The 21,862-nt window shown below is 36.7% G+C and overlaps 1 protein-coding gene across 3 annotated transcripts; it reads left to right on the top strand.

Moving 5' to 3' along the window:
- The first annotated feature begins 2,836 nt into the window (after positions 1-2,836).
- On the top strand, positions 2,837-21,305 carry EBAG9 (estrogen receptor binding site associated antigen 9). Of its 3 annotated transcripts, none has more exons than XM_025993360.2 (7): positions 2,837-3,126; positions 8,134-8,231; positions 10,529-10,607; positions 11,585-11,743; positions 13,824-13,931; positions 17,552-17,643; positions 20,767-21,305. In XM_025993360.2, the coding sequence occupies exons 2-7, from the start codon at positions 8,149-8,151 to the stop codon at positions 20,885-20,887; spliced, it is 642 nt and encodes a 213-aa protein (XP_025849145.1). In that variant the 5' UTR covers positions 2,837-3,126; positions 8,134-8,148; the 3' UTR covers positions 20,888-21,305. The 3 variants fall into 3 exon arrangements, with proteins under 3 accessions (XP_025849145.1, XP_025849144.2, XP_072590143.1); XM_025993359.2 differs by lacking the exon at positions 2,837-3,126 and adding an exon at positions 3,328-3,685; XM_072734042.1 differs by lacking the exon at positions 2,837-3,126 and adding an exon at positions 3,390-3,681.
- Positions 21,306-21,862: the final 557 nt, after the last annotated feature.

Here is a 21,862-nt window from a genome sequence, read left to right as displayed (position 1 = left end):
AATGTGGGCGTTAGCCAAGAGGTATTACATGGTTGAACCTCACTATGGAAACACAGAAGCAAAGATATTCATGATATCTTTTAATTTTAATCCATTTCTAATAAAAGACATAGATTATTTTTCTCTATTCCTATGTAGGCCTGTTCTAAAGATTAACTTGGTTAACTCTAAATTGTTTTTAAACCTTGGGTCTTCCTGTTTAGCAATAAAAATCACTATGAAGATACACTATAGTAATATTTATGATGGAAATATTCAAATGCTTCACAGAGAGTCACTTTTATTTTAACAGAAATTTTAAAAAAACTGTCAGACTTGTATTTCTATTAAGGTACTGACCCTATTAAATGGTTATGGTGGGTATTAAAAAATGTTAGAATTTTCCAGAATATTAAAATATATGATTTTGAAAGCAAGCACAATTCTCTAGAATAGAAAGAGTAACAAAACAATCCATTAAAATTATCATCAGAAAATGCTTTGCTTTCAAACACATCTATTCAAAACTGTCACTGTGAGCTGCAAGGCTTTGTTTTGCTTGATCAAGAAATGAACGTGACTTTTAATTTGTATTCAACTGTGGACAGCTGCTCATTAATAAAAAGCCATTAAAGTCCAAGTCAAAACAGCAGGTCTAAAATTATGCTTGAGGGAAAAACCATCTCTTTAGTGAAAAGCCAGAGAACTGCGTTAGGTAGATTGGGAAGCACTGGGCTGTGTTTGTAAGATGTGCCCTAAATACTGGGCAGGGATGGGAGGTCAGTTGACAAAACACTTTTCAGACCCACGCGGACAACTCAGAACAGAAAAGTCTACAATGGCTTTGACTTGGGAGATTAAATGGTGAGTTGGAAGCTGATAAAAGTGAATAAATCAAGCTGGTGATTAGGGGTTGGGCAGAGGCAAATCAGAGTGGGCAAAATGGTCTGAACAAAAAGCACGTAGAATTAACTGTAACACATGGAGTACAGGAAATTCAGATAGAAATCTTTCATTTACCAAGTTTCTCCCTTATGTTACTCCCACCTGACATTTGATGGTCCCCATCCCCACCCCATGCAAGCCTTGGTCAGAGGACACAACTTCAAATTGCACACTCCCAAGAGGTGGTCCCCATGCAAGATCCCAAATTATTGGCACCTGTGATCCTCAATTATGGAATTACTACTCAACAACTAAAGATGACTTTGAACTGTTATTCCATAGATATTTCTGAAGTAAAAGAAATTTGCCATCTTTGACAAGTTTTTGTTTTTTTTACTGTGTTGGAAACAAATATTCACTAACTAGTGTTTCTAGAAAAGCATATACACCTTTTAATTTCGTTTGGAAATGGCAAATTTAATAAAGGAAACTGAAGAATAAAAAATAGAGGGATATAATAATTTGAAGCAAAGATATGTGTCTAAGAAAAACATTTGAAAACGTTTGAGATGTAGCCTATTTTGGATTATCAATTAGGGGAATCCAAAAAGAAATTTGGAGATTTTTAATTATTAGAATTTAGGCATTTGCAGAAATTTAAGGTTAGAACAAATGTTTAAAAGACTGTAGAGGGGATCCCTGGGTGGCTCAGCGGTTTAGCGCCTGCCTGAGTCCAGCATCGGGCTCCTGGCATGGAGCCTGCTTCTCCCTCTGCCTGTGTCTCTCTCTTCTCTATCATAATTTTTTTAAAAATCTAAATAAATAAGTAAATAAATAAAAGACTGCAGAGGATTTAGGGAGGTGTAGTAACTGGGAATGATGATGAAAAAGCGTGGTGGTAATAGTAGTGATGGTGGCAGCAGCAGCTGCTGCAGTAACTATTAATCTATGTATGTTTGCTTTGTGCCAGCCTCTGCCCTATATGCTTGGAAAGGGTTGGTCATCCTACGAGGTAGGCGCTATTATGGTCATTTTATTGATGAGGAAACTGAGCGTTAGAGATGAAATACTGTATCCAAAGTTACATGGAATCATTCTAGAGCACGAGTTACAACATTCTCTTTCTTCTCTTCTTGGGGATAAAGCAGTGAATAGAAATGTGGTTCAGATTGGAGTGGCATGGGTGGGTGGATACTAGAAAGGAAGTGGGTAGATGGAGGCTGGTCAAGGTGACAGGACTAAGATAGTTGTAGTAGAAAAAAAGAAAAAGAAAAACATGAAGCGCTTTCAGCCTCTGACCATACAAACTGTCGCTGTGCCACAGTGAGGCAGATTACTGAGACCCTCGCCCACAAGCAAAGATCCCTGTTTTTTTCATAGCATACAGGATAAAACGAAGGGGGAAAAAAAAAAAGACTTCAAAGAGAACCATAGAGAGAAAACCTCAGTTTGGGAGAACGGCTAGCTTGAGCTGCAAGGGAGGAACAAATGCTGGGATAAGGTTAAAGGCCGGTTTTTAACCTTCAAAGGAAATTCAATCACAAGTTTCTTGGAGGAGGCGAAGTCCTGAGTTACACTCAACGTTTCGCACCCTTGAAGTGCAGCAATGACTGGGAGCTTGCCCACCGCCTGCCAGATCACCGAGTCCGCCGCAGCTCCCTCATTTTTGCAATCTAAATACCGCTTTCCGTTGGCCCCATCTGGTAGGGGGAGTCTGCAGGTAGAACGAAAAGGGGCAGGGCTGGAGCCGAGAGTCGGGCAACACGGAAGGAGCGCAGGCGCTTTGCAACGGGACAGCCCGTGCAGCCCGCAAACCTCATCGGACCCCTCCGGGGGACCGAGCCTCCGCCCCAGCCTCGCCGCCCGCCGCCCGCCGCCCGCCCCGCCCCCAGCCCCGCCCTCCGGCGCTCATTGGCTAAGCCGGGTCGCCGGACCGGCAGCCTCTCGCCTATTGGGCCAGACGGGACCAGGCGGGGTGCGGAAGTGCGGGCCTGGAGACCGCCGAGACCCGCCTTCCAGGAGGGCGGAGTGGGAGGGCCTGGGATGGTTTCCCGAGGAGGGGGCGGCCATGGCAGCTGCGCGCAGGCAACGGCGGCTGCGGCGGAGCGCGCGCCCGGCTTTGAATGAGCGGGGCTGGGACTGAACGGGCGGAGCGCGAGCTCGCGGAAGCGACCGGCAGTGCGCGTGCGCGCGCCTTGTGTGCGCGCGCGGCCCGCGGCCTCTCGGAGCCTCCGCCGGGCGGGCGGGGAGGGGGAGGGGCAGGTGAGTGTGTGCGGCTCGCGCGTGCCCGCGAGGGGCTTCCCTCCCCCACTGCCCCCCGAACGCCACCCGGTGCTGGGGGGGTGGGGGGAGGCGTCTTCTGCCTTTCCCCGGGGGGCCCTCCTCTTCGCCCCGCACTTCCCGCCCTGCCACCTTTTCGCCCCTCCGCCCGCTTGCTCCCTGCCCCGGCCGGCTGGCACTCCGGGGTACTGTTTCCGGGTCGGGGTGACCTCGGGGTGAAGGCACCGCGACTGGGAGCGGGCCCCGGGCGTGCAGCCCTCGCCATGCGGCGCTCGCGCGTGGGAGACACGCCTGCGGGACGCGGGCGCAGCAGCCCTCCAGTCCCGGGATGGGCTCCCAGCGGGGAAATCCTCCCGGTCCCTCCTGCCCTTCGTCTGCAGGCCTTGCTCCTTCTTGCTCCTTCCCAAATTTATCCAGAATCCAAATCCCAACCTACGCTGCACCCACTTCCAGCGCTTCGGAGCGTTTCACAAGGCGCCGAATGCACGTCGGATTGTGTAACCTGAAAACGCTCTTGTCGTTTTTCTCATCTGTACAGTGGGTATGATTTTTTTCCCCCCAGCAGCCAATTTCAGAGGGGTTATCTGAAGTCGAAGCATTTTAATTATGGAACTCCTGCCTTCGTTGTCATTCAGGAGACCTTAACTCCGCTCTTTTAAGAGTCTCGGTGTCACATATTTGAGGGCCCCTGAGTGGCCGGAGGTGGTACAGTCCACTTAACCTGCGCCCCCTTCTACGTCTTAGTTCCTTTCTCCTTGGTTTTTCACATAAGTGAGTTCAGGTATTATTTTTTTTTGGAGCCTTGTGATATTCCTTAACCAACTTAAGAGTTACAAACTGAATTTGAGGCTGTTCTGTACTGTGCTAAATCATATGGTTTTTTTTTTTTTTTAACAATTTTGATACTGAAAAATTTCAAAAATACCTTTTTAGAATTACAGCAGTTGAAGACTTATTTAGTATGTACTAAAAGATTTTGGCTTGGCTTGCTTAACAAATTGTCCTATAGTGTCTCTGCCGAAAGCATCTGGCCAGCAGTTTACAGGGAATTAGAAGGAAAAAAGATACATTTAATTTTGCAGCTTCTAACCTAGTGTTCTTTTCTAAAGTTGTAGCTGGATCTTACTCACTTGACCTACCTATCATTGACCAATCATTCCTGTTGATTTCCTACAGATGTCATTTCTCTAAAAGCACTGAAAAATAGGTTGCTTAATAATTCTGATCCTTTTCGCTATAGCTCAAGTTTTTGTGTTTTCCTCCTAATTTTAAAGGAAATTCTAATTTGAAAATTAGGTTATATTAGTAGTTCTCAGTTTTAGAAAGTATTTTGAAGTAACCAAAGTGCAAAGCAGCCTATGGTGCATACTTAAATTGGCTACCTAGAGGGCTTTTCAAAAATCAAACTGAGGCAATGAGCATGAAATTACAAGGTTTATCAAATGGGATGTGGTTTGGGGAGAGCCTGGGCTTTGCAATCAGTCTCTTTAAATCTTGGGTGAGTAAATATAAGCCTGTCAACCTCCTCTGTTAAGTGGATGAACCTCCCCTGTCCTTAGGATTCCAGTGATGTGATAGAAGATACATTGTCTAGAACTATATCTTGAACATATTGAGTGCTCAAGGAATGTCATTTTTCCCTTCAACAAATTTGAGTACCCACTATGTGCTTGGAATTGGCTGAGACCTAAAAATATCAAACTGAGTAAGACTGATTGGAGCACAGTCTCCTTAGTCCCTTGCATTGTCGCTAGTCTGTGACAATCGAGCAACAAACACAGGGTTTCTCTGTACTGGGTGAGTAGTTTTTACCATCAGGCAGGGGATCATCTGTTACATATGGGTGCTAAATATATATGTTTGTTGAATTGAATTGGAACGTTAAATAACTGTCCCAAAGAATATTCCAGCCTGCAAATCAGTGTAATTGATCAAATCAAAAGTGTTGGTAGTTAAGTATCAATCAAGTTAATGTAACTTGATTGCATTTTCCTCATTTCATTGCAACTGGTTGGAAAATGTAGTCTGGAAATTATAATAATTTCCATCACCGAATTACTAAGAATGTTTATTGTTTGTGAAATGTTCTTGGCTTTTGAATTAAACAGACCTAGGTTTAAATCTGAATCAGTGGGTGTGGGAACATGGAAACATGTGCTTACTCTCTGTGCTTCAATTTTATGAAATGAGAGCAGTAATGTCTATCTCATAAGATGGTTTTATGGGTTAAGAGACATCATTTGTAGATAATGCTTAGCATATTAGTAGCTGGTCAATGAATCTTAGATCCTCTCTTGATAATCACAAAAGCAAATTTTCCAGAATGAGGATATTCTTAATTGCTAGGGAGAATCTGTTCTGTTGTCAACAATAGTCCCATTTTCTGTTTTAATGTTGGACAAAATTTTAAATTTTGTTTCCAGTTACCATTGAAGTCATTCAAGTTGACAGATACTGAACAATAACACTGGCAAGGTGATGACAGTGGTTACCAAGGCTCTATATGAAATTTATTTTCAACTCTGCATTCAATGTATATATCCTGAGGCCCATTCTTCTCTCTAGCCCTTAAATATTAAAGGTCTTCTCCCTTCAAAACTTCCTGATAGAGTACCTCCTCAGTTCTGTCCCCATTGCCCCCAAGCGCCACGTTTCATACAATCTCTTTTCTAGCTATCTTTTTTAGTTTACAATTTTTCTGAAAATTTAGCATAAATTTTCATTGAGAGAAATTTGCCTCCTTTTGATTGAGACTTTAATTCTTGATGAATTCAGCTTTAAAGTGGAGCTTTTATTCATCATCTTAACTATTCAGATCATTCTAGTCGTAATGAAGTAGTTAAGCCTTTCAGGTCTTGCTTTGCAACTGATAACTTGAGGTACAAGATAAACAAGATTCTCTATTGTACAGGACAGATAAGGTATATAGAAATAACTGTAGTATGAAGTAGAGAATGTAAGTGTGATAAGAAGACTTTACAATAGGGGCACCTTGGGTGGCTTAGTCAATTGAGTGTCCGACTCTTAGTTTAGGCTCAGATCAAGATCTCATGCATGGATCATTGGATCAAGACCTGTATAGGGCTTTATGGTCATTGGGAACTCTGCTTGAAGATTCTCTCCTTCTGCCCCCCACCCCCTTCTTTCTCTTTCTGAAATAAATCAATCTTTAAAAAAAATTTTTTTAATAATACCCCATCAAGAAGCAATACAGACCTATGCTAGGGAGATTGCAGTGGAAATAGGGAAGAATATGGGCAGTATTAAGAAATGGAATAAGGCCTTTTGGTAGTTTGGACATAAAAGACTAAGAGAAAGGAGAAGTCAAAATTGTTGCATTTTTTGAAACCTAGTAAACCACTAATTGTATTTTTTGACAGAAGTATTTAACTTACTTGAATAGTGAAATTCTTATTTATTTATTTATTTTTGGTTCATACTCTTAGAGTCACTATTCTTTCCATCCTCTCAATTAGTAAGCTCCAAATACAAGCATTCCATAAATCATTGAGCTCATGTGAAGATATAACCTAAATGTATGAGCATTGCTAAGGGAGCCTTTTGAACTGTTACTGTAAAGAGTCTACTTGGCCTTTCTACCTTTGTAATTCTAGAAATAAAAAGAGCTAGCTGTGTATTTTGTCCTTCTCTGAAGGGAATGGCAATAGTGGCTCTAAGAGTAATTAGGATGAGGTATCAGAGTGTTGCTATCACTCAGGCTAAGTATAGATCTATATGCCAATAGATTTGACTTAAAGTTGTTTGTAATATTTTCTTAATAGCCTTTTAAATATCAGCAGACTCTCTGGTAATGTCACCTCTTGTGATATTGGCATAATTCCGTTATTAGGGACATAAATATTTTGGATTCTTACATGCTTTTTATCATTATGAAAGGGCCATTTTTATGTCTGCTAATATTATTTTCTCTGAAATCTACTCTTTGACATTGAAATAGTCACTTCAGCTTCTTTTTGATTCGTGTTAGCATGGTATATTTTCCTTCTTCTTGTCCCATCTGTTATTTGTACCTCTTTACCTTGTTTTCTGCTCCCCTCCCCTTTTTTTGCTCCCTTTTCTATTGGCTATTTTTTGTCTCCTTTGTAGGCTTACTAGTTTAACTGGAACTTGCCTCTTAGAGAATATAATTTAATTGATTTACTAGGGTTAGACCTAGGTATCATTTCTTTAAAGGATCCCCAGATATGTGAACCATGTGGACTAGATGATCTCTGTGATTACTTTCAAGTTCTTTGTTATGTGACTTGGGACAAGTGATTTGACCACTCTTAACTCAATTTCCTCATCTATAAAATGGGCATATTAAAATGTATCTATCTGAAATTTAAAAACATTTAAAAATATTTTGAATAGTACTGTTAGTATTCATGTGGTTCAAACTTCAAAAGGTGCAGAAGACTCAATATATACTGTTTTATGCTTTTTTGATTTTTTTAATTTTACAGTAGAAAACAAATCATAAATAAATAATTGGAGTTCAGTTAAAAAATATCCTGAGGGGGGAAAATATCCTGAGAATATTTCAAAAAGTTGTTTCCTATTGAAAACTTAAAAATCTTGTTTCTTGAATTGTCAATGTGATTTACGTTTTAATTTTAAAATTTACTGTGTATGGGGTACCTGGGTGACTTAGATTGAGTGTCTGACTCTTGATTTTGGCTGAGCTTTTGATCTCAGGGTTGTGAGATCCACATTGGGCTCCACACTAAGCACAGAGTCTACTTGAGATTCTTTTTCCTCGGTCTGCCTCTCCCTGCACCCCCTCCCATTCACACATGCTCTCTCTCTCTCAAATAAATAAATAAAATTTTTAAAACAAAATAAAATATACTGTGTTAAATTTGTGGTTTCCAAAAAAAAAAAGTAAAAAAATGTTTGATTTTCATAGCTCATAGTAGGACCTTTCAGCTTGACTTCAGAATGAGAAGATAGCTTATCAAATCATTTATTTTTGTGCTTTTTCCACAGGTTTTGATTCCCACCATGGCTATCACACAGTTTCGGTTATTTAAAGTTTGCACCTGCCTTGCAACAGTATTCTCATTCCTAAAGAGATTAATATGCAGGTAAACAAATTTTATGTTCAAATTGACTTGTTTAGCTTCTTGTTGGTTTTGGATGCCTTCATAATTATAAAAAGGCAGGGCAGACTATATTTAAGCTAAATAACTTGATTATTCATTCAATACTGTCTGGTGTTTTTTTTTTATATTTCTGTACTTCAGATCTAAAAAGTAGAGTTTCATTTTTTTTCATTCTTTCAAATTCTTACATCTTCAATTAAAATCACATTCTTATTCCTGTAGAATTTCAGAAAAAAGCAAGCCAGTTTTCACTGGTAGAATAAGACAGTTTTTAGTACATAATTATTTCATTACCAGAATGTTTTAAGGTGGTTAGGTGGAATTAGGCATACATATGTCTTTGTATATTACAATATGAATGTTTTTATATTTAAAAAAAAAACTTAAACAGAAAAAACCCAAACAAAATAGATTTTTTTTTCTCTTAAATAATATTCCAGAATGTGGAATGTGTACTACTTAGTCCTAGTCAGATAAGTCCTTCTATTTTAGTAAGTCATCCAAAGATCTGAATTCCTTCTATTTCGTCATACTACTATACCCTAAAGCTATAGTTCTATAGTTCTATACTGTAACTATTAAAACTCTGAGGATTAAGGACATTTATTGTTAGAGGTAGAGTGATTTGAGATATTTTTTAAAAATACGTCCATAGTATGGCAGTGGGAATGAGTGGACGGAATAGAGTAAAGATGAACACTTGGAGGGAGAAAAGTCAAGAAAGAAATGGAAAATTTAGGTAACTATTGAGCCCACCCAGGAAGAGAACAGGATTTGGGAAGTAGGGAAAATAATGAACTAAGTGCTCAGATCATCAGGGCATGAGGAGGAATAGCTAGAAATTCACAAGGTAAAGTAGGATAAGTATGGGTATTAATTGCTGGAATGCTAGAGGTTAACAAGATATATTATAGGTGTTTTTCTCTTTGCATATGTATTTTCTAAAACTGAAACACTTTTGATAAAAGAAAGTGCATTTGATTTAAAAAGTATTGAGGACAGTTGTTGCCACTATAAATTTCATGATAATTGTGAATGTAAATGTATTTAGGATTGATTGTATGTTCACTTTTAAAGAAAACAGACTTCTTGTTAGAATAAGCTTTTCTTATGTGTCAGAACGAACCTAGATCATGTGTTCTAAAGTACCAGGTTCACATAATCAATTTAGTAGTAGACCGTATTTTCTATTTATCCTTTGAACAAAATATGATTTTTAATTTTGTAGTAAAAATAACTAATTTTACCAGTTAGCTCTAAGTAGATGCTTTATAGATTATTTGAAATGAAGCAAGTAATTGATCATTCATAATAGGTACCATTTTTTTTAGTGTCTTATTATATATTGGGCACTGTGTAGTGTCTAGCTGCTTTAAATATGTCAATTAAATCCTTACAATAACCCTACAAAAGTAGATTTGAATACTTCTATTTTGCAGATGAGGATATTGAAGCTTGAGAGGCTAGTTGATTCTAACGTGACTCATAATTAATAGGAGTAACATTTAAAACTATGATTTACCAACTAGTTTCCATAGCCCATGCTCTCAGCAACTGAGTTATAATACCTATTTCATTTAATATAGTGTTTCTCTTTCTAATCTTTAAAACTTGTCAATTACAGTTTAATTCAATCCAGTGATTTTCAGTCTTTTTGATAGTTTGTAGGTAATCTTAACAAAAACCCAAACAGGTAAAACAAACAAAAGCCAAGCCATCCTGGTTAAAATGGCATAGATGGGGGCACTTACTTAGATGCCTCAGTTGGCTGAGCCTCCAACTCTTGATTTGGCTCAGGTCACGATCTCATGAGTCATGGGACCAAGTTCTACTGGGAGCCTGCTTGAGGATTCTCTCCCCTGCTCACCTACACATGTACACACATACTCTCTCTCTTTCTCTCTCTCTCAAATAATCCTAAAGAAAACAAACAAACAAAAAAAAAAAATGGATTTGGTGTCCCAGAGTTTTACCACAGAGCATGGTTTGAAGGAACATCATTTGAAATCACTTCACATTTTCGTTTTTGTCTTTATATTCCTCCTGAGTTTGTCTATAATTCTGTCCTAAGCCAAAAAGCAATTTTGTTGTCCTAAGATTTTAAACACATTTCAAAGATATTTGATGCATGCCTCTTCTTTTCATATTTTAATGAGTAACTTAATTATTTAAATAATTGTATAATTATAAAAGATCTTTTATTAGCCTTTAGTCCATAGTGCTTTTAGTCATGTTTGTTTTGGTAGTTATTGAAATAAGTTACTTCATTTTTATTTTAGATCTGGCAGAGGACGGAAATTAAGTGGAGACCAAATAACTTTGCCAACTACAGTTGATTATTCATCAGTTCCCAAACAGGTAATTTTTTAAAGGTTGAATAAATATTCCAAAGCCATAGTTTTCAAACTGGTCTGCAGACCATTAATTAGTATGTCCATTTCAAAGTTAATTTGGTAGTCAGATCAAGCTTTTTTGTTATGGTTATATTTTTTAACTCTAAAATTTTTATTTGATTCTTCATAGTATTTTCTGTTATTTTGCTGAGATTTTCTATTTTCCAAAAATTTCAAGAATGATTGCTATTGCTTGGTATAGTATTTTTATAACTATCTTAAAGTCTTAGATAATTATAACATTTTTACTTTCTTTCCATGCAAGTTCAAATTTATTGATTTGTTTACTGAATAAATTTGAGTTGTTTCATGGACATTTTGAATATTATATCTGAGAACTCTGTCTTGTATAAATCCTATTAAGAATGTTTGTTTTAGCTTTTGTTTTTATTTTTTAATCAACGCAGTTAGGCTTAAGATGCAAATTTCAATATTCTTCCTGTGGACTGTAGTTCTAAATGTGATTTCAGCTTTTAAAGCATTTGCTTTGGTTTTGGTTTTGGTTTTTTAATGGGTAGAACCGATCATCCAACTTTAGTAAAACAAAGTTTTTTTTAAAACTTTTGATCTAGTTTTGGTATATGTTAAAAAAATTTATATTTTCTTGTCAAAAAGGTTGAAAACCAATGTTTTAGAAAGCCTGTTTTTCTTTCTTTCTTTTTTTAAGATTTTATTTATTTATTTGAGAGAGGAGAGAAAGAGAGCATGAGTAGTGAGGAGGGGCAAAGGGAGAGGGACACGCAGGCTCCCCACTGAGCAGGGAGCCTGACTGATGCAGGGCCCCATCCCAGGACCCTGAGGTCATGACCTGAGCCGAAGGCAGACACTTAACCAACTGAGCCACTCAGGTGCCCCTAGAAAGCCTGTTTTTCTAATAAATGATGAAAGAGCTGTTGATTAGGTTACTGTTTGTGGCTGATGCTATTGATGGATTCAATGTAGACTGATGTTGAAGAGTGGACTTCCTGGGATGAAGATGCCCCCACAAGTGTAAAGATTGAAGGAGGGAATGGGAATGTAGCAACACAACAAAATGCTTTGGAACAACTGGAACCTGACTATTTTAAGGACATGACACCAACTATAAGGAAAACTCAGAAAGTATGTAAAATATTTGTGCTATGGGAGGTTAAATAATTAAATTGCTTCTCAGATTCCTATATTTAAATCAGACAGTATGATTAGTATTTGTCAGAAAGCCGATTTCTAATCAATTTGTGTTTTTTGTCATGTAAACAAGTTTATTTATTCAAGTGACATAGATCTAATAAGTTATACACCCAGATCTTCGAAAGTTATATATGCATTTACTGAAGTCCAGCTGTAGACCAGATTCTAGACTGCAGTCTCTGCTGTAGTCTAAACTGAAGTAAGATAAAGTTCTGACTTTAAAAGAGTTCACAGTTTAGTGCTGCTTACAAACTGATAGGTATTGTTTTCATTATTTGTAACCATTATAAAACTGATGCAGGGCTCTGAGAACAGAACAATTATTATGGGCTTATGTAGTCATCCACACTTTATTTAATCCCTTTTGAGTTAGATATGGAAGATCACTTAAAAGTGGAGGGAATTATTGGAAAAGGAACAGTGGCTGAATATTTTCCTTTCTTTTTTATCAAAATAGTACATATACTTTATTTTTTTTTAATTTTTTTTAAATTTTTTTTTTTTATGATAGTCACAGAAAGAGAGAGAGAGAGGCAGAGACACAGGCAGAGGGAGAAGCAGGCTCCATGCACCGGGAGCCCGACGTGGGATTCGATCCCGGGTCTCCAGGATCGCGCCCTGGGCCAAAGGCAGGCGCCAAACCGCTGCGCCACCCAGGGATACCTAGTACATATACTTTAAAAAAAAGTTTAAATCAGAGAATGTAGAAGAGCTTATAATGAAAAGCAACAGACTTCTGCCCCATTATTCCCTATAGCCAATTCTACTTCTCAGAATCAGTCACTCATAACTTTTCCTATTTGGGTTTGTAGTGTTTTTTTAATCATATCTATATATAATATGCTTATGTTGCTGTGTCTTGATATACCAAACAAGACATTATCCATTGACTTCATACTATGGTAGATGAAGGTTTATTTCATACTATGCTCACTACTCTTCCCTCTCTTCCAAATATTATGATGCTGTTATTCCAGTTTACCTCACTAGTCACTGTATTTAAAACAAAAACAAAACTTAGAATCCCATTTCTTATTTAGTCATGCATAGAAAATATTTCTTAAAAATACACTTTATAAAATGAAGACATTATTTATTCCACCCTTCCAATTAGGATTTTTTTTTATTAAAACTTTTTCTTTTTTTTTTTTTTTTAAAGATTTATTTATTTATTTATGATAGACAGAGAGAGAGATTGGCAGAGACACAGGAGGAGGGAGAAGCAGGCTCCATGCTGGGAGCCCGATGTGGGACTCTATCCCGGGACTCCAGGATTGCGCCCTGGGCCAAAGGCAGGCGCCAAACTGCTGAGCCACCCAGGGATCCCTGGGTTTTTTTTTTCTATCCTCTTCTACCTCCCAACCAGTTTCAGCTATAAATTCATTTTTATAATTTCAAGGCTTCTAACATTTACATCTTATAATCAGGATTGTTTTTATCTAGTTGGTCAAATGTCTCAATGCCAAAGAACATTAAGTTGTGTATTTTTCAAGGAGTTTGAGTGTCTTCATAGATAAATACTTTATATTTTAGAAGCATATTGCTACTCTTAAGAGGAAGAACCCAGAATATTACAGTAGTACCTTAATAAATTAGACTGAAAATGTTTTTAAGCTACAAAGCTAATACTACTATCTTGAAAGAGCTAATGCGCTCACAGATAACCATATGCGGAGAGGTGGTTATACTTTTATAGTAGTATGTAACACATGTTCTTATTTAATACAGTGATAAAAGTGTCACCTTATATGTTGTGGGTCTAGAGAAGAAGAGGAAAATTTGTGTTTTTAGAAAAAGGAAAATGGAATTTTTCTTAAGTGTGTAAATGATTTGCGTGACAGTTGCCTAGGAATTTTGATATTCTTTACAGACTTAAAAAAATGCATTATAAATTTTAAAAGAAAGGGCATATTTTAAATAATTACAGAATACTTTGGTCATTTAATTATCTTGTCTATTTTTATATGATATGTAAAATATTCCTATAATTCTGTTTCTATTAATCTTTCAGATAATTATTAAGAAGAGAGAACCATTAAATTTTGGCATTCCAGATGGTAGCACAGGTTTCTCTAGTAGATTAGCAGCTACACAAGATATGCCTTTTATTCATCAATCTGTAAGTATGTTAATGATATATAGGCAAGGGTTTGTTTTTACTTGTTTTCTTGAAAAAAAATCAAAATGAATTGAACATAATATTTGTATTTCTGTGCTTTCAAACAGGCTTAGCATATGAGAGAGGTTAATCTGGAATTTTGCCAATCTTACCCTTTTATGAGATTATAAATTACATCAGCTACTGAGACCAGAGTCCCATTGTACACATAAAAGATAGACACAGTATGTTACAAATGTGACCTTTAGAGGCACTTGGGTGATTCAGTTGTTTGAGTGTCTGACTCTTGATTTTGGCTCAGGTTATGATCTCAGGGTTGTGAGATGGAACCCTGTGTTGGGCTCTGTGCTGGGTGTGGAGCTGGCTTAAGATTCTCTTTCTTCTACTCCCCCCTGCCACCCCCACCACCATGAGTGCTCCTGCTCTCACTTTTCCCTCTCTACAAAATAAATAAATAAATATGTAACCTTTAAAGAGATTACCACTGAAATTTAAACTTAAAAGCAGATTATTTTTAAGGGAATCATGAATTGTTTCCTTAGTAGAGGATATTTACATTTAAAGTATAATTTGACTTCTAGTAGGTTTGATAAATGTGTTACTTGAAAGATAAAAGTAGTAAGGAAAGTATAACTGTGGTTCTCAACCTTGGTAGTATCTCAGAATCAGCTTTGAATTTTTTGAAGAACACAAATGTCCAAACTTCTCAGATCTGACCTTAAACATGCTTCGATTGATTAATTATTGATTACTAATTATGATCAAGTTTATCATGTTATTATTATATAATAGTCCCACACTTAGTGCCTTAAAACAATAAACACTCTTTATCTCATATAGTTTCTAGGGGTTGGGAATACAGGAGTGACTCAACTGAGTGGTTCTGGCTCAGAGTTTCTAAGAATTTTCCAGACAGATCATTAGCTGAGGCTGTAGTCATCTGAAGGTTTGACTGGAATTGGAGGATTCATTTCAAAGGTGGCTCACTTAAAAAAAAAAAAAAAAAAAGATGGCTCACTTTACATGCCTGGCAAGTTAATGCTAGTTGGTTGTACAAAACCTCAGTTCCTTACCATGGACCTCTCCGAAGGGCTGTTTGAGTTTCCATACAACATAACCACTGACGTTCCCAGAACAAGCAATCCCTGAGAAAGAGAAGGCACACAGATGCAAAGCCACAATGATTGTTTATCACTTAGTCTTAAAAGTGACACACTGTCACCTCCACATTATTTTCATTAAATATTAGTCACCAAGTCCAGCTCACGTGCAAGGGGAGGGCAATTAAGCTCTACCTCTTGAGGAAGAGTGCCAAAGAATTTGCAGACATATTTTTAAATCACCACATCTGTCTATTTTAAACTGCATGGTGCTTCAGAGGCCCCCTCTTTCCAGGGGACCCATGTTTGTGTATGTCTTTAATTCACTGATCAAAAATTATTCCTACTCATGCGAAACAGTGTGGTAGATGCTAGTACTATAGTGGAAAGTAAGAAAAACAGGTAGAGTCCTTGCTTCAAAAGAATGCATTCTAGTGGGGAAGGTGCAATATTAAATGATCACACATAAATAATGCAAATTTTGATAATTTTTATGCATTTATACATCATGCTATGAGAGCACCATTGATATTTCTCTAAAATGGCACAGCATATTTAATTTTTTATATTTCTAAACTTTATGCTTTATTCATATGTTTGCTCCATATTGGTAAAGTGGGTTAGACTTATCCAATGAATTAGTAAATGTTTGCCTCTTTCTTATAATTATAAGTTTTTAAAACACGAATCTAGTATTACAGAATTGTATTAGTATTATTAAGTTGTAAATATATAATTCCCCACAGAGTTGGAAAGGATAAACAGTGTAGATAGAAAATGTCTCCAATGCTATTTCTGTGCGTTTTCCTCCCAGCAGACGAAATAAGGGGGTAGTTTAGGAGAAAATGGTAATCTACTGCACTTTGTTCTCTACTCCAAAAATATCTTACCACTCATTCTACCAATTATGTTCTTTTAAATTTCACATTTTATTTTTCTTCTGGAGTTTAGTCATCTGTATTGTTGTGATAGCTCTTTTTATACTAAGGATATTAACTTTTTTCTGTCATCTTTTACAATTTTTTGGTTTGTTGTTGGCTTTATAATTTAGTTTGGATGTTTTCAATGGGCAGATGTGTTTAGGTGTTTTTTGTTTTTTGTTTTTTTAAGTAGGCACTCCGCCAGCATGGAGCCCAGTTTGGGGCTTGAACTCACAACCCTGAGATCAAGACGTGAGCTGAGATTAAGAGTTGGACACTTAACCAACTGAACCATTTATGCACCCCATCTTTAGTTTTTATGTAGCAGATCTATCATTCTTATCCTTAAAATTTTTTTAAATTAGAAAGCCATTTCTACTAAAGGATCAGATACCACTCTCTTTTTGTGGTTTTAGTGCCTAAATATTTTATACCCAGAAAGTTCAGACACCTCAATGGAAAAATGGATACATGTACTAATAGATATAACTTGATAACATGAAGAAAAGTTTGATCTTAGTAGTTCTCAAAGAAATCCAAAGTAAAATAACAAGACACCATTTTCAAATCTTAACAAATTAGTGAAGAGGAAAGAAGGCTATTACAATATGGACAAAGTTACAGGGAAACAACACTTGATCCCTGTTGCTGTCAGTAGGCTAAGTTGGTATAATTTTTCAAGAGGGTCATTTTGTATTTCGGTTCAGAGGCTTGAAAAAAATTTTTTTATTTGATTTAGGTATTCTACTTTTAGAGACTTTTATTAAACTGGTAATCAGAAATACACTAAAGTTTTAACAGAGGATGGTATTATGCTTATGGTTAGGAAGAGAAAACCACACATTTTTTTTTTCAGTTTTAAGTGTAAGTGCTCAAAAGAAAATACAGTAAATCTATTCACAGATTGGTGCCATGTATTTTATGCTCATAAACCTAAATAACATTCCAGAATGAGCATTTTTATTGGTTTGTGGAAGAAAAAGTGAACTTTCAGAGGTCTAGCCTTCGGTTCTAATATCCCTACTGGGATCAGTTAGTAGGACAGGTGGTGGGAAAAAAAAAAAAAACACGATATAAAAGTACTCTGGTAAAGACTAAATTTTGCCTGATTTGTTGTTTTTGCCTTGGACCCACATAGTAAGAACCACTGAAAAATCTATAAATTACTTACATTTAAATGAAAATGACTGTGCCAGTTTGGGAACTTCAGGTCCTCTGGTTCATCCCAGCACAGAGTACTTAGGCATCTCTCATTCCATCTCCAGTCTCTTCTCCCCCTGTCCTCTCACTGAAAAGAGAGAAACAGAAAGAAGAAATGTTCTGTTCTTGTCCATTCCACCTTAAAGTAGGCAGGAAAATAAAAATCAGTATAAAATACAAAATACAAAGAAAGCTGGACCTGCTCAGCACTGTGAATACGAAAGTCATGCATTACAGGAAACACCTCAGTTTCAGGCAGACCAGGGGCCTTACGTAGGACATGAAAAATACACAGGGGAGTGACCAGGTCTGAGTCACGTTATAAAAGATACTCTTATTGACTGCTAAAGAGAAAGAAGAGCTCTTTACTATCATAATTTTGTTTTGTATTTTGTTGTAGCCTGAATTAGGTGACTTAGATACTTGGCAGGAAAATACCAATGCATGGGAAGAAGAAGAAGATGCAGCCTGGCAAGCAGAAGAAGTTCTGAGGTATTTTAGGAATATTTACATTGCAACTTGAGTAGAAGAACTCCATTTGTTTATGTTACATCTGAGGTCAAGAAAGCTTATTCTGCAGAGTTGTATCTTTCTTCATACTTTCTCACTTGAGCTTAGGTAGTAGGGGATTCTTTTTTTTAATTTCAAACTGAATATGCTATTTCATATGATTAAAACCCCACAGATACCAAGAATACAAAGCATTATAGGAACAAAAGAGTAAAAATGTTATTAATGGGAAATGAGATCTTTTACATATATACATCATATTATACTCTTTGCTTTATACTACATTCCTTGTAAAGCATAGTTATCTCTTAAAATGTGAGCCACCACTATATATTCCTCTAGGTTAAAAATTATACCTTCATTTTTGTTTCCCCATGGTCTAGAATAGTGCCCAGCACTGCACATTCGAATGGAAATAACTTACATAGCACTCTGCATTTATATATATATTTCAGTTGATGTACTCAAAAATCCTATGAGGTAAATAATTGTCAGGTACTGTCCATTCTACAGAGAAGAAAATACTATTCCTGAGATCTTCAAGTTTGTTTTTTTAGTGTTGCTCTTCTTATATCTTTGTTTTTGTGAGCAATAAACTTACTTGCTACTGCTGCATCAGGTCAAAGAGTAAATAATATTTACCCTAAAAGAATTTGTGACCATCGTCACTGGTGAAAAGCTCAGATATTTAAATGTATTTAAATATTTTTTTATTTTTAAAGATGATATAGTAAAGCACAGTGATGTCAGTTTTTTTGGGGGGAGGGGTTAGATTTACTTATTTATTTTATGATAGACATAGAGAGAGAGAGAAAGAGAGAGAGAGGCAGAGACACAGGAGGAGGGAGAAGCAGGCTCTATGCCGGGAGCCCGACGTGGGACTCAATCCCAGGACCCCAGGATCATGCCCTGGGCCAAAGGCAGGCGCCAAATCGCTGAGCCACCCTTGATCTCCGTCAGTTTTTTTTTAAAGATTGTTTTTATAATAGGAATAGAAAATAAGTAACTGATTTCATTTTTATATTTTCCCTTTCTGTCTTCATCAATTAACTGCAGTTACCATGAACAGCCAGCAGAGGATATAGTTGAGTTATGGCTGAATTTTTTTTTTTTTTTTGTCTTGTCCTTCCTATCTTAAGCATTTTTTTTAACAGAGATGCATCACATTTTAAAAGTAAAGTCATGAGAGTTTTAAATATTCAGTTTTTATTTAATCATTATTCACTGTAAAAGAAGTATTTTAAAAATTGTAAACAGCAACATTTTTATTTGCATGGATCATCAAAAAAAGATGTTATCTATTTTTTTACTCTCTTTTGGTTAAATCATAGATATAAAAGTCCAGGTGTTTTAGAACATTTTTGGGGGTTCTAGTTATTATTAGAGTCATTAACCACAGGATGAAAGAGGGGTCTGTTCATTCTGAATACAGTAATCCTAATGACAGCATTATGAGTTCACAAGTATCTTCACACTCACTGTGTACCAAAGCCTTTTTTCCACACTACCCTCTTGCACTCTGAACAAAACAAGACAAAAATAAAAAACAAAACTCTAACCCTAGTGTTTTATATTATATGACAGCTTGGGAGAGGGAGCCTGTCAGTCAGTAATACACATGCTTTGTGCTACAAGTTGCATAAGTTAGAATCAAAGAGATATGGAGGATTCTTGTGCTGTTATTGCCCCCAGAAGAACAGTGTGTTCACACTCCATGTCCTCTGACTCAGCCTGTTTCCCACTCCCACTTAATACTGCCCGTACTATATTCAGTAATGCTAAGGAAGGAGATTCTAATAATTCAGTAATGCCAGGTGTGTATCTGGAGAGGAAAAATAGACTTTGTCTGCAGTTATCTCTAAATTGCCTCCTTTTCCAGAAACATTAATTGTTGTTGTTTATACTTCAGCTAGTAATCAAGTGAAAGCTTGAGGATCTTACTGTTTGTAAGCTTGTCAGCTCTTTATAATTATTTTTCCAGCTCTCCTTTTGGCACTGGCATTTTGGCTTTTTTAGTGCCGATTATCAGATTTGCTCGAACGTGATCAGAGCTAATAAAAAGTAAATTTCTTTTAAACTATTCTTCTGAAACCTTGGCTAATTGATAGTGAAAGTCAAAATATTGCCTAAAATAAGTCCCTCTACTTTTTCGAATTTTCGTCATATACAACTCTGCTCACTCCCCACTTATAAATATGATGAGAATGGTATCTACATTTCACTCACCAGAGTCCGCTTTGAGCTGTCCTGTACATAGGTAATCTCACACTGGATTTTTCTGTTTTATAACCCGTGTTGCCTATCCCATGTACAGCTGTGAGCCACAGCTTGCCTCCTCACCCTTGCATACTTCTTCACTTATTTTTTCATACCCTTTACCTTAGATGCAGGACCAGCTTCTGTTTTTGTCCTGTGTCCCCCCACTCCCCCTTCCCACGCAAGCCATTCAGTAACAAGAGAGAGGCTAGTGACTCTAGCTCAGTGGAGTCAGGGAGGGGCCAGGAAGGAGGGAAGTATCTCATAATGTATAATCAGCAGCTCCCCACAATTCTGACCCTTCATCGGTAGAGCTGGCCAAATGCTAATTCTTAAATAGGTTCCTAGTTTCCACTTGGAAAGCTTGTGTTACATATCTGTTTTCTTTGTGCATTGTGTCCTGTACATCTGTGTTCTTGACTTCCTTTAGGAGAATTTCTAGCTATTAGAACAGGAGATTCAATCCTCAACATCAGGCTTTTCAGAATGGTATCAAAAAGAAGGTGTGGTCCAATGGAGGTAGTGTGTTAGTGAAAATAATCTGAAGAAGAGGGATTGGAAGATGTGGGTTCTTATCCTTGTACTTCGTTTTATGACTTTGGACAAGTCACTTAGCCTTTGGGCCTCATTTTACTTATTTGTAACATAGAGATAATACTGTTTTGTTTTGCGAGGCATGTTCTAAGAATTAAGAGGTACCATTTTTTAAAATCTTTGAAATTTTCAAAGTAGTGAGAAGAATGAAGATTTTTCGAGCTTACATTTGATATTAGTAAAAAGGGCACTGCTATTTCTTTCTAGAATTCATTTGCCATTTTCTAAAAGTAAAGATAATATATTTCTTTCCAGGCAGCAGAAGATAGCAGACAGAGAAAAGAGAGCAGCAGAACAACAGAGGAAGAAAATGGAGAAAGAGGCACAGCGGCTAATGAAAAAGGAACAGAACAAAATTGGCGTGAAGCTTTCATAACAGATGTTCTTCACGTGTCATCGTGCCAGTAGGAGAGATGTGAGCTCCACAACTCAAGCAGCATTTATATGGATATAAGAGTATTTTCAGAATACAAATACATTGCTTGATTTTTAATGCATTCATCAGACCATCTAGGACACCAGGATTCTCTCAGAGTACCTTGAGCTCTTAGTGATTGAGACTCAAAAAAAAAAAAAAAAAGACCTACGAGGCAATATTTTTTTTCAACATGCTCCAAGTGTAAGACAACTGCTGTAGAGAAATTATTACAAATGGAATATACCAGTACCTCTTCTAGCTAGTGTTTCTAGCTAAATATATGGGTGTAAATAATTTTATGGTGGGAAAGGACTCTGCTCTCTATAATGCTTTCCTTCATTGTGCATAATGATAAAATAAATAATTTTAAATACTCTTTTGTTTCCATGATTATCTGACCTAATTCAGACAAACTGCAGGGCTTTAACTCCTTTATTTTCGTGGTCAGAACCTGGTATTGGCATACATTTCTTCTAGTTTCAACTGGTATTGTTTATGTTTAATATGACATTAAGGAATTTGATGACTTTGGTTCTCAAGAAAGTGACATTAAATGCAATAATTTTATTTATCATAAGGATTTTATACATCATTGTTTTCTTATAGATGTAATGGTATATTTGTAATTTATACTGCATGTTTAAACATTGAAAATCAGCAAAAATGACAAATTTGTTTTGCATTATTATAACTCATGAGTTTTAAAAACAAGTATTAGTAGTTTTTTTCCTTTTGTTGTAGATTTTAAAGTGTTGCAGTGTTTTAGGTACCTTAGTCCCTCTGCCACAAAAGCCATTAATTGACAAACGCAGAAAGCCTTCGGTTCTAATATTTCAAAGCTTTGAGAAGATTTCTCTATCAATTTTATATATCTGACATAATACAGTTTACTGTGTTGTTGGCAAAGATAATATTGATTCATTAAACTGAGAT

This window comes from Vulpes vulpes, chromosome 13, assembly GCF_048418805.1.
Source record: "Vulpes vulpes isolate BD-2025 chromosome 13, VulVul3, whole genome shotgun sequence".
Classification (NCBI taxonomy): domain Eukaryota; kingdom Metazoa; phylum Chordata; class Mammalia; order Carnivora; family Canidae; genus Vulpes; species Vulpes vulpes.
Note: the sequence above shows the minus strand (reverse complement) of the source record. Positions and strands in the feature narration are given on the sequence as shown.

Coding starts and splice junctions, on each gene's coding strand:
- EBAG9 (XM_025993359.2), top strand. CDS start 3,473: ATGGGCTCCCAGCGGGGAAATCCTCCCGGTCCCTCCTGCCCTTCGTCT. Junction 3,686..8,133: donor TTTTCTCATCTGTACAGTGG/GTATGATTTTTT, acceptor CTTTTTCCACAG/GTTTTGATTCCCACCATGGC. Junction 8,232..10,528: donor CTAAAGAGATTAATATGCAG/GTAAACAAATTT, acceptor TTTTTATTTTAG/ATCTGGCAGAGGACGGAAAT.